Below are 13037 nucleotides of genomic sequence, written 5' to 3' on the forward strand. Positions count from 1 at the left end.
GGGCGGGGAGAGGGGTGCAACAATGAATGAATGGAATTCCAAAATCTCTGTAGATGTTCACTGAAATGAAAAATAAAGAAATTAAATTAAAAAAACAAAACAAAGAGACCAAAAGGAAAATTGTCAAGTGTATTTGCATAAGCAAGAGACCCCAAATATGTTAAGCACTTCTGAAAAACAAAAAATTGTGAAGTATAGCACTCCCTGACCTCAAAACCTACTATACAGTGGTAGTAACAAAAACAGCATGGTGTTGGTACAGTGACAGGCACATAGACCAATGGAACAGAATTGAAAATCCAGAACTGGACTTAGCTATCTAAGGTCAACTGATATTCGACAATGAAATAAAACCTATCAAATGGGAAAATCACAACCTCTTCAACAAATGATGCTGGCAAAAGTAGACTGTTAACTGCAGAAAGCTGTAACAGGATCCACATCTCACATCGTACACAAAAATCAACTCCAGATGAATCAGGGACTTTGGCATAAAGCCCAAAACTATAAAATTTATCAGAGAAACACTGAGATCAAACGTAAATGGCCTAGTCTATAGCATAAAGAGACTGCAAAATACAGCCAGAAATACACAATCTGAAGAAGATAAAATTGATGAATGGAAGCTTCTAAGGATTAAATCCCTGTGAGCTTAAAAAACTTTTTCCAACAGAGTGAAAAGAATACCTATTGATTGGGGGGAAACCTTTGACAATATCATTTCAGACAAGGGTTGCATATCAAAAGTTTTAGAATCCTACAGTCCTTCAACCAGGAAAAAAAAACCAGACAACACAATTATGAAATGAGCTAAAGACATGGAAACACTTTTCACAGAGGAAGGTATTCAGATGGCCAAGAGACAGATGAAGAAATGCTCAAAATCACTAGCAGTAAGAAAGATGCAAATCAAAACCACAATGAGATACCATCTCACCCCCATACCAGTGGCAAAGTTTAACAAGGCAGCAAATAATAAATGTTGGAGAGGATGTGGCAAGATAGGAATTCTTATGTACTGTTGGTGAGATGGTAAAATGATACAACCACTCTAGAAAGTAGTTTGGTGTTTATTTAAAAAGCTGAGCATAGGAATTTCACATGATCCAGCTATTCCACTGCTTGGATTATAGCCTGAGAAAATGAGAACTGAGGCACAAATGGAGACTTGTGCACCAGTATTCCTAGTAGCACCATTAACTATGGCAAAAACATGGGAACAGCCCAAATATCAAACCACAATTGAATGGATTGAAAAATTATGGTACATTCATGTGATGGAATACTACACAGCGCACAGGAGGAATGATTTTGTAAATTATTACCTAACTTGGGAGGGATTGTAGAGCATTATGCTGAGTTAACTAACTCGATCCTATAAAGATCAATACTATATAAGACCATTATTGTAGAACATGTATGAGAATTGAAGAGGGGAGGGGAGAGCAAAGGGCAAAGGGGTGAGGTTTGGCAGCCAGGCAAAAGGACCTTAATCATAGGGCCACAAATTTAAATGGGTGGAGGGAAGTGTGTGTAAAGGAAATGGGAATGATCTGATATGAAAAACAATGTATATGAACTTTGTAATTAAACAAATATATAAAACTGTTGTGAAAATAAAATTGAAAACCAAAATCTACTCCCAGCCAGACTATCTCTCTACCAAGTTATTCTATAGCATAAGCACTTAACTAGACTATGGTGCATACAAAGAAATAGGAAAAACAAAAGAAATCTAAACTGTCATGTAGTTGAGGAGCATTGCTGGCAGTGTAAATAGTTAAATATTCAACTATTAACTGAAAGTTTAGTGACTGGAAGCCACTGAAAGGCACCTCAGAAAAGATGCCTTTTATTTTGCTTCCAGAAAGTCATGTCACAGCTGGAAAACCCCATGTGGCTCTTTTCTATTCTTCACACAAGGAGTTGCCATGAATAAGAATCAACTGAATGGCAACTTATAAAACACTTATTTCTTTTCATAGTAGAGTGAAAAAAATCTTAATTTAATTCTTATTTGAAGATAACATTGCTGATTTTGTAAGTTGGATGACTAGAGATAGGTTTGGAATTAACCTCAGGCCACCTGAGGTTATGCTAGTCTCCTTCTAGGAATGACTTGAAGTTGCACTTTATAGAGATGTTTTCCAGATGTTAGTTAATGCCAAGGATTTACTCTTCAAAGAAGCAGAAAAGGAATTTGAAATTACAGGTCATCTAAAGTTAATTCTGAAGAAGCAGGGGAGGACTGCCTCTTCCCATATTCCTAACAGGGAAAAGAAAAACCTCCCTTTCAATGTTACTGTTATAACAAAACCCTATGAAGCAGCCTTACTCTGACACACATGGAGTTGCCAGAAGTAGGAATCAACTCAAAGGCAAATGGGCTAAGAGTGGTTAACAGACTGATGCTGGTCAATGGACGCATCCTGATGAATGGACTGGTGTTGGTTACGGACTGGTGTTGGTTAATGGAGTGGTAATGATCAATGGACTGATGTTGGTAAGTGAACTGGTGCTGGTAAGTGGACTAGTGCTGGTTAGTGGACTGATGCTGGTTAGTGGGCTGGTACTGGTTAGTGGACTGGTGTTGGTAAGTGGATTGATGCTGGTAAGTTAATAGCAAAACAGGAGCCTGGGCCTTCCTATGCAAGCAGAGAAAGTGGGTTATTAGGGAAAATAACTTTGCAAAAGAAATGCAGGAACAAAGCAGGGCTAGCCCATGATTTGTCAAACAAAGTCAGAAATGATTCTTATGAAGACTCTGGAGATTAGGAAATGATATGTTTATTCATAGAGTGAGACTTTAAAGAGTTAATCCATTAAAAGAAAAAGATTATCATATTTATTCATGGAAGGAGGGGATTGTTATGTGTAGCGAGTAGGCTGGTTCAGTCTTCCTTGCCTTGACCAAGAATTGAACTAGATGGAATATAACAGAAAGAGTGGCCATGAACAAATCCCCTAGTTGTGTCCTACCTGAAATTAATCCCAGTGTGAGCCAAACCCTTGTTAAAGTTTGTGGTTAAAAGGAAAGACAAGGAGACAGAAATAAAGATGAAAACAAGGATAATTTTAGCCCTTTCCAGAGTACCGAGAAGCAATAGTGTCAGTCTAGAGATTAAAATGCTCCTGATCCAGTCCATAGTCTTCACAATTATTTGCTTTGCATCAGAGAGCTGGATAATGAGTAAGGAAAATAGAAAAAGAATTGAAGTCTTTGAGTTCTGGTGCTGGAAAAGAGTCTTGAATATACCATGGACCTCCAAGAAAACAAATAGATTTATCTTGGAGAAAGTGAAACCAAGTTTCCTTTCGGAGGCTAGGATTTTGAAACTCCATCTAACATAGTTTGGGTACGTGGCCAGGAGAGACTAATCCTTGGAGAAGGACATCATGCTCAAAAGTGTGGGGGAATAGTGCAGGAGAGGAAGACGGTGGATGAGATGAATTGATACAGTAACTAGGGCAATGAGAGTAGGTGTGTTGGAGTCAGTGAAATTGGTTCAAGAAAGGACAGGCTTCAGAGCTGCTGTACACAGTGTCACTATGGGTCAGAGGTGGGTCAACGGCACATAACAACAACAACAACATGCTCCATGTATGTATTTGTTAGATGCCCTCAAGTTGAGTACAACCCAGAGCAATCGCAGCCCTGTTCTACCCTGTGCCATTCTCACAATCTCTGACATTCTTGAACTTACTGATGCAGTTACAGTGTTAGTTTACCTGAATGGGTCTTGTTTTCATTGACCCTTCACCTTCCCAAGCATTATGTCACTCTCCAAGGAATAGCTTTCCTAGCAACATGCCTAAAGTATGTGAGATAAAGCTTTATAACCTTTGCATCCAAGGAGCACTCTGGCTGCACTTTCTCCAAGATATCTTTTTTCTTCTTTTTTTTTCTTCTGGCAGCCCATGTAGTAGTCAGTACTTTTCTCCAACATCACAGCCCAAAGAGATAAATTCTTCTGTTATCCTTATTCAGTATCTAGCTCTTAGATGCATTATGCATTATAAGTGATTGAAAAGATCATAGCCTAAATCAGGCAAACTGACAACATTGTACCTCAGTAATTTGAAGAGGTCCCCATCTGCAGACTTTCCCAGTGCAATATGTTTCCTAATCTGACTGCTAGTATCAAGGCACCTAAAGTGGAAAAAGCCTTTCTTCAAGTGGAGTTAATCTAGTGGGTGGTCCTGATCCATTGTTTTTGATGCCACTCATGTCCCTAAATAATTTGGTGTGAAGTTCTGGTCCATTGTTCTAAACAATGCATGTGCCTAAAACACTAGGGTGCTTAGAGGGGGTGACAGTCATTACTGCACATCTAATGAGGCAGCCACTATGTTTAATATGTTCAGTTTCCTGGTTCTGAGGACTCTTCTATTTTACCAGATAGGAGCTTCTGCTTCTTTTATCTCATTGCTTTATGCTCCCTCCACCCCACCTCTCCTCACTTCTGCCTGATTCTGACCCTAACAGGGATCATATGGGATTGGTTTATATGGGAGGGATTAAGATTATTAAATGCACACACAACTGTTCTTCCAATCAAGCCGCTAAAGTTAAATACTTTCTGGGTTTTGTAGGGAACTTGTGCTGATTATTAAAATGGACAAACATATGCATGGTGAGTTCCAGTGACTTAGTAGTAAGGAATTGTGTTGCCAACCCAAAGCCACATGATTTGAATCCACCAGTTGCTCCACAGGAAAAAGATGGGACATCTCCTCCTATGCAATTTACTTCCTCTGAAAATCTGCTAAAGGATCAGCTATGAGTCACTTCCAACTGGATGGTATTCAACTTAACTCTGAAACTTATGCATGATTCAACAAATCTCATAAACACATACGTGTGACTTTAAAAATGGCCAGGTGGAGGTGAGGCACCTCCACCATATGTTCTTTACTGCTCTCTAGAAGGTCACACAGGAGCATGATGAAGATGGCTGCTCCCTTTAAGATCACAAAAGAGTCACTCAACCCTTGAAAGCTTAGAAGAGAGTAAAGGTTGTCAAGAAGGAGCACGTTGAGGTGCATAGGCTACTCTTTTAAAGTATGTGCCAGATCTTGTGTTGTTGGCCTTAGATGAATGCTGGCTTTCCTGATCTGAACTGTCTTAAGGGGAAAAGCACATAAGGTAAATAATTGTTTACATTATAAATAAATAAGTCAACATTTCATGTAGAGGGAAAAGTAATGGGGAAAAAAGAAAGTTTGTGATTCAGGGCAAACCTAAGGGAATTCACTTATGATTTTAAATGGTTTTTTTCTTTTTATTCATTGCAAAGATCACTTTGATATAAGGTTAGAAATTCCTATGCTGTTTAGCTGTAGGTTGCAGAATAAAGAGTAAAGGATTTAAACTTGAAAAGGAGGCTTTCCTCAAAACTGTCCTTCTACACTAATAGGACACTTCTCCCTTTTAAAATGTTATTAAAGCCTTTCTGCCAAAGAAAGTTGCCAAGGAGGCATAGCTAAAGTGTTTATTCCCACTGTTGCCATGTCAGAGTTAGAGTCTCTTAAAGAGCCCAAACAGCTGGGGAAACTATTTATCAGAGGGTTGAGCTTTGAAATGACAGGTGAAAGTCTGGGGTGAAAATCCCCCATTTGGAGCAACAGGGAGCACACATAGACTGCATGCATGGTAAGTAAAGATCCAAATACCAAAGACTCCAGAGGCTTTGGGTTTGTTACATATGCAACTGTGGAAGAGGTGGATGCAGCATGCACGCAAGGCCTCACAAAGTGGATGGAATGGTGGTGGAACTTAGAGGGCTGTTTCAGGAGAAGATTCTCAAAGGGCAGGTGTTCCAAGTAACTGTGAAAAAGATCTTTGTTGGTGCAATTAAAGAAGATACTGAAGAACATCACTTAGGAAATTATTCTGAGCAGTAGGGGAATATTGAAGTGACTGAAAAATCATGGCTGACCAAGGCAGTGGCAAAAAGAGGGGCTGTGCTTTTGTGACTTTTGATGATCATAATTATGTATATAAAGTCATTGTTCAGAAACACGAGATTGTTAATGGCCACAGCTGTGAAGTAAGGAAAGCCCTGTCAGAGGAAGAGATGGCCAGTGTCTCTTCCAGCTGAAGCGGTCAAATTGGTTCAGGAAACTCTGGTGGTGTTCATGGAGGTGGTTTTGGTGGGAATGACAACTTTGGACAAGGAGAAAACTTCAGTGAACAAGGTGGCTTTGGTGGCAGCTGTGGTGGTGGAGGATACGGAGGCCATGGGGATGGTTTTAATGGATTTGGTAATGAAAGCAACTTTGGAAGTGGGGGAAGCTACAATGATTTTAGCAATTACAACAAACTTCAAATTTTGGACCCATGAAGGAGGAAACTTTGGAGGCAGAAGCTCTGGCCATTACGGTAATTGTTGTTGCTGTTGTTACGTGCTGTCGAATCAAGTGCAACTCATAGTTACCCTATGTACAAGAGCCCTAAACCCTGCTCTATCTTATGCCAATCTCACCATCTCAGACACACCTACTCCCATTACCCAAATCACTGAATCGATCCATCTCATTGAGGGTCTTCCTCTCTTGCTCTGTCCCTCCACCCTCCCAAACATGATGTCCCTCTCCAAGGACTGGTCTCTCCTTGCAACATGCCCAAAGTATGTCAGATGAAGCTTCAGAATCCTTACCTCCAAGGAGAGGCCCATCTTTACCCTCTCCAGAACTAACCTGTTTGTTCTCCTAGCAGTCCATGGTATATTCAGCACTCTTCTCCAGCACCACAGCTCAAAGGCATCAATTCTCTTTATATCATTCCTAATCACTGTCCAACTCTCTGAAGCATAGCATGCAATTGTGATGACTATGGCCCAGATCAGGTACACCTTAGTCTCCAGCCTGATGTCATTGCTCTTCAGTATTCTGAAGAGGTCCCTGACAGCTGGCTTTCCCAATACAATTCTTCTCTTGATTTCCTGGCTGCTGGTACCAAGAATGTTGACTGTGGAACCAAGTAAATTAAAACTGTTAACAATCTCAATCTCTTCACCATCCATAATGATGCTTCCTATTGGCCCAGTAGTGAGAATCTTTGTTTTCTTGATGTTAATCTTCAATCCATATTGAAAACTGCAGTCTTTGACCTTCTGCAGCAAATGCTTCAGGTCCTCTTCAGTTTCAGCAAGCAGGGTTGTGTCATCTGCATAATGCAGGTTGTTGATGAATTTTCCTCCAGTTCTGATACCACATTCCTCCTTGTACAGCCCAGTGTCCTGGATGATTTGTTCTTCATACAGATTGAAGGGTATGGAGACAAAAAAGGTATGGAGACAGATGAAGGGTGTCTGTCCCTGGCAGACACCCTTCCCGATTTTGAGCGATACAGTGTTTCCTTGCTCTGTTCTGCCTCTTGATCCAAGTATAGGTTTCGCATAAGTAAAATCAAATGTTCTGGAATTCCCATTCTTCTCAGAGGTAACCAAAGTTTGTTGTGATCCACACAGTCAAAAGCCTTTGCGTAGTCAATGAAGAACAATTGGACATTCCTCTGGTTCTCTCTGCTTTCTGCCAAGATCCATCTAACTTTAGCTATAATATCCCTAGTACCATGGCCTCTTCTAAAACCAGCCTGCACATCTGGCAGTTTCTTCTGATGTTGCTCCAGTCATTTTTGCCAAACCATGAAACTATGGTGACTATAGTGGTTCAAGCAGCAGCAACAAGAGCTATGGCAGTGGCAGATGGTTTTGATAACTGCCAGGAAACAAGGCTTAGCAGGAGAAAAGAGCTGTAGAAGAGACAGAGAAGCTATAGATTAAAGCAGATTTGTGAACTGAGCCATGTATAGTGGTGGCAGGGCCTAGTTGTGACAGAGAAGACATGTTTTAGACAATACTCATGTGCAGCGGCAAAATCCCCTCAAGGATTGTTATTTGTGACTAATTGTTTAACAGATTATTTTACTTTCTGTTTATGGAAAGTGTAAAGCATTCAGAAAACAAAAGTTTTAATGTAATTTTTTTGTGCACCCGTGCTGTTGATTGTTAAATGTCTGATCATGATGCTGAATAAATGTCTTTTTAAAAACAATTTAAAAAACACTTGTTTCCTATTGCTTTCTTACTTGTTGCAATGCCTTTTTAAATTTGTGGGGTTTCCAGTCTTGGGAAGCAAGGCAATTCTCTGGATCCTTCTGAATTCTGGTTTTAATAAAAATGACATTGATGCAAATAGCTCTATCTTAAAAGAGATTATTTTTTAAAAAAATTCTAATCATGAATAGTGGAGATATTGAAGGAAATTTTCTGAAATACCTGGGCAATTTAAAATATTGGGGGGGGTGGATTTCAGATGTTGTCTCGCTTAAAATGTAGGATATTATGGTTATCACAAGAGTCCACAATTAAGGTTGCATAGTGGAGTGTACTTGGGGCGGTGGGGGGGAGGGTGCAGGAGGATTGTATCTCAAAGAAATAATTTTTCTTATACTTTTCAAAGAGAAGAGTGAACTGGGGCTGTGGGGGGAGGGTTGGGCAAGGAGAAAAGGGCAACAATGAATGAATGGAAATCCAAAATATCTGTAAATGTTCATGAAAATTATTTAAAAAAACCATACAGATTGAACAGGTATGGGAAAAGGTTACAGTGCTGATAAACATCTTTCTTGATTTTAAACCATGCAATGTTTCTTTGCTTTGTTCAGACAACAGCTTCTTGATGTAGGTGTAGATTTTTCATGGACACAATTCCTTTGAACAGTTAATAAAATAGAAACATAAAAAAAATGTAGGCGATCAGGACAATTCCTCCTAATTATAAACACGTTACTCTAGATGTTAAAGCAGGACTTAGACTGTCTCAGTTCTGATTAACAGACTGGGAGGATGAGGGAAGTGTGGAAACAACTCTCAAGTGTAAAAGAAGTGAGAATGAGAGTAGTCATGGTGACAGTTGCATATACTGTGTATTTATTATTTGGAGATGTCAAAAACATAAAAGTATTGTAGGGGAAATTGCAGTTGCAAAAGGTAGTTTTATTTGACACACTTTGTAAAAATGAAAAAAAAAAGATAGAAAAGTAAAGAAAGCAGATCACAATCTATAGAGTTACATAAAATTTATATGAAGTTTCAGCAGGTTTTCTTTGTTAAGAGTGAGCTTTGATATGGGTCACAGTCAATCTCAAGGACATGGTATTGACAGGCACAGGAAGTAGGCAAAAGTAAATTCCTTCAAGGGATTTTTTTTTGTTAATTTCACAGATGGATGAGAGGCTATGATGTAAATGAAGCAGTCATTAGTTTAGCTGATCTTTTTTGTTCTTCAATGTGGGTGCCTTAATTTCATGTGTTAAAACTCTACGTAAAAAATAAAGGAACTTTTTTAGGGGAAAGCATATGTCAAGCTCAGGGAAAGCAGCAGGGAGTTTTATTTCCATAGTCTGCAATTTTATTTTGATTGACAATATGAATTTTTGTCAACTCAGAACAGTAAGCTAGTACTGTACAGTCAACCACTACAGTCAGTACAGTCAACCAGCAGCTATGTTTTTGTCGTAATAGCAGACAGTGCTTAAACTCTGAAGCATTATTTACCTTTGTTCCCGATCACTGTTGGAGTGTTGGTGCCCAGGGTTAGATCTCTATGTAATAATGTCTTTGCCTCTTTTCTCCTTAGGTATGGAATTGCAGGAAGTGTGAACGTGACAGGAGATGAGGTGAAGAAATTGGACGTATTATCCAATTCCCTACTGATCAATATGCTCCAGTCTTCCTACAGTACCTGTGTCCTTGTGTCAGAAGAGAACAAAGAGGCGATTATCACTGCCAAAGACAAGAGGGTAAGCAAGCAATGGAAGAGGATCACTGTTCCACACTTCTCCAGTAGTTAGTGCTATTGAGTTAGAAAACATCTTTGGTTGTTGGCTTTCTTTAGTATCCCAGTTTCCTCTATTTGTGGACACCTGTTTTCTGGAATCAAAGAGTTACATTCTTTTCTACTTGTGATTCCGATGCAGTCTAATCAGGCGGGAAAAGAATTCACAGCCAGACAGTAAATGTCTTAATGGATTGATAGATTTCACTTAGCACATCAGGTACTGCCATCATTTGATGAATGAAATCTGCAGAGTCCAGTTAAAAGAGTGCTCCCCCCCCTTTTGCTTTTGAAAAGACTTATATAATCTTTCCCACGACTACTTCTCAAATCTCCACCAGAGCCTCTTGCCCAAGAGGTAGTTTTAACCACTATCAGTAAAGTAATAGTAAACTAACACCTAGTTTCTGACTTAAACATCCTGTCATAGTACCTGAAGGTACTATAGAAGGACTGTCTTTTGCTGTTGCAGGAAATTGAGACCCAGGGGAGAGAAAGGAATTACCCAAACTCCTTAGTTTAAGAGGAAGGGTTTTTATTTGATAAGCCAGCTAAGCAGGGACAGGTGCCCAAAATGGCTGACACGCTCCAAGCTGCTTTGGATTAGACTTTATAAAGGGAAATAGATAAGGGCTTTTTCTCATTGGTTGATTTATACCAGAGGCGGGAAGCTAATGTCAGCTTTTTTACAGTTCTTGTGAGGGAAGAGGGTCATGGTTTCAGTCATGTCTCCACCTTTCATATAAGGGGACAGTCTGTGCACAGTTTGATAAAAAAACTTACATTCTTGCAAGTTTGCAGCATTTCCCTGACCTTACAGATAAGAGCCTTACTTGCAGGACTCAAAGTACCTTCTCTGTCTCCCTTAGGAAAGGAAGGGGCTTTTCTCCTCATTGCAACTGATAGAAGATGAAAAGACTAACCTCTCAACTAAGGATTAAGTATGACAGAAAAAGAATTAATGCTTTTCAATTGCAGTGTTGGAAAAGAGTACTGAGGATCTTATGGAGTACCAAATGAACAAACAAATCTGAAGGAAATGCAAGCAGAATGCTGTTTAGAGGCAAGGATGGTGAAACTTCATCATTTGGTGCATATTTTCAGAAGGAATCATTCATTGAAGAGAGACATCATGCTGGGAAATGTCACTGAAAGAGAAGAAGTCTATGAAAGATTCACACAGTAACTACCATTGCAGGAAAATGAGATCCTGGAGAGACACCTTTGGAGTAACTCACCACAGGCACCTTTTTAGGAAGACAAAGTTTTACTATGCAAGCAGTAACTCCAGATAGTTAAAATTACAAACTGGCTGGGCTCCCTGAATTGTTTTGTTCAGGACCATTTATAGGGATGCATGCAAAGGAAGGACCAGTGAGCTCTTTCATAGGAAGGACTTATAGCCAGAAAAACTTACAAGGCGATAAATTTTTTACAGCCTTAGTAGTGGGAAAGGGTCCTGGTTCCATCAATTATGTTTTTAATTAAAAATAAAACTTTTATTTTGTACTGGTTTACTTACAGAGTGTGTATACATTGTTTTTCATATCAGACCTTTTCCCATTTCCTTTATCCATTCCTCCCTCCACCAAAAAAATTGTGGGACCCTATGATATATCCTAGTACCATGGCCCCGTCTAAACCCAGCCTGTACTTCTGGTAGTTCTCTATTGATGTGCTGTTCCAGTCATTTTTGGATAATCTTCAGCAAAATCTGGCTTGCATGTGATATTAATGATATTGTTCGATAATTTCCACACTCTGTGGGATCACCTTTCTTTGGAATGGGAACAAATACAGATCTTTTCCAATCAGTTGGCCAAGTGGTTGTTCTCCAGATTTCTTGGCACAGTTTGGTAAATACATCTAGGGCAGTTGTCCTGGGGCCTTACTCTTAGCCAATTTTTTCAAAGCAGTCTGAACTTCTTCCTTCATCACCATAGGCTCTTGCTCATATGCTGTTTCATTAAAGTCTTCTGTGTCTGCCAATTCCTTTTGGTATAATGATTCTGTATACTCTTTCCATCTTCTTTTAATACTTGCAGTATCAATGAATATTCTGCCCAAAGCATCCTTAAGTATTGCAACTTGAGGCTTGAATTTCCTCTTCAGTTCCCTGAGCTTAAGAAATGCTGAACAAGTTCGGCCTCTTTGATTTTCTGACTCCAGCTCTTGGCACATTTCATTATAATACTTTACTTTGTCTTGTCACGCAGCCTTTTGAAATGTCCTGTTTAGCTCCTTAATGTCTCGATTTCTTTCTCTGCTTTGGCTTCTCTGCGCTCCAATGCAATATTCAGAGTCTCTTCTGACATACATTTTGGTCTTTTCTTCTTCCTCCATCTTTGCAATGACTTTTTGCACTCTTCTTGGATGATATTCTTGATATTTTCCCATAACTCATCTGGTCTTTGTTCATTAGTGTTCAAGGCCTCAAACCTGTTCCTGAGATGGTTCTGAAATTCAGGTGGGATAGACTCAAGGTCATATTTTGGTTCCTGTGGGCTTGATTTCACTTTCCTTAGATACAGCTTAAACTTGCATATGAGTAGTTAGTGATCTGTTCCACAATCAGCACCAGGCCTACTTTTCACAGCTAATATTTAGCTTCTCCAGTGGTTCTTTCTACAGATGTAATCTATCTGATTTTTATGCATACCATCAGGTGAAATCCATGTGTATATGTTTCTTGTAAAATATATTCGCAGTGAATAAATGGTTGATTGTGCAAAATCCTATCATCCTATCTCCAGCTTCACTTCTGTCACCAAGTCCATGCTTTCCAACTACTGATCCTTCTTCTCTGTTCCCAACTTTTACATTCCAGTCAACCATCATTATTAATGCATCTTGATTGCACGTTCGATCAATCCCTGACTGAAAAAGTTGGTTGTTGTTATGTGCCGTCGAGTCGTTTGCTACTCATAGCGACCCTATGTAGAACAGCCCTAAACCCTGCTCTATCCTGTGCCAATTGCATTGCCTGACACATCCATCCCAATTACCCCAGTCACTGAATCAATCCACCTTATAGAGGGTCTTCCCCTCCTGCGCTGTCCCTCCACCCTCCCAAGCAGGATGTCCCTCTCCAAGGACCTATCTCTCCTTACAACATGTCCAAAGTATGTCAGATGAAGCCCCAGAATCCTTGACTCCAAGGAGTAGCCTGGTTTAACCCTCTCCAGGATGAATCT

The 13037-nt window shown here is 39.6% G+C and overlaps 1 protein-coding gene across 1 annotated transcript in view; it reads left to right on the plus strand.

Moving 5' to 3' along the window:
* The window catches only part of LOC102876018 (fructose-1,6-bisphosphatase isozyme 2-like), a 177069-nt gene that overhangs the window by 13566 nt on the left and 150466 nt on the right, over nucleotides 1-13037 (plus strand). Inside the window, exon 2 of the mRNA XM_006898872.1 lies at nucleotides 9646-9808. Coding sequence (XP_006898934.1) covers nucleotides 9646-9808 — 163 coding nt within the window. The remainder of the gene's footprint in view (nucleotides 1-9645; nucleotides 9809-13037) is intronic.

The sequence above is a fragment of the Elephantulus edwardii genome, unplaced genomic scaffold (genome assembly GCF_000299155.1).
Source record: "Elephantulus edwardii isolate Elephantulus edwardi_28Jun2011 unplaced genomic scaffold, EleEdw1.0 scaffold00238, whole genome shotgun sequence".
In the NCBI taxonomy this organism is placed as follows: domain Eukaryota; kingdom Metazoa; phylum Chordata; class Mammalia; order Macroscelidea; family Macroscelididae; genus Elephantulus; species Elephantulus edwardii.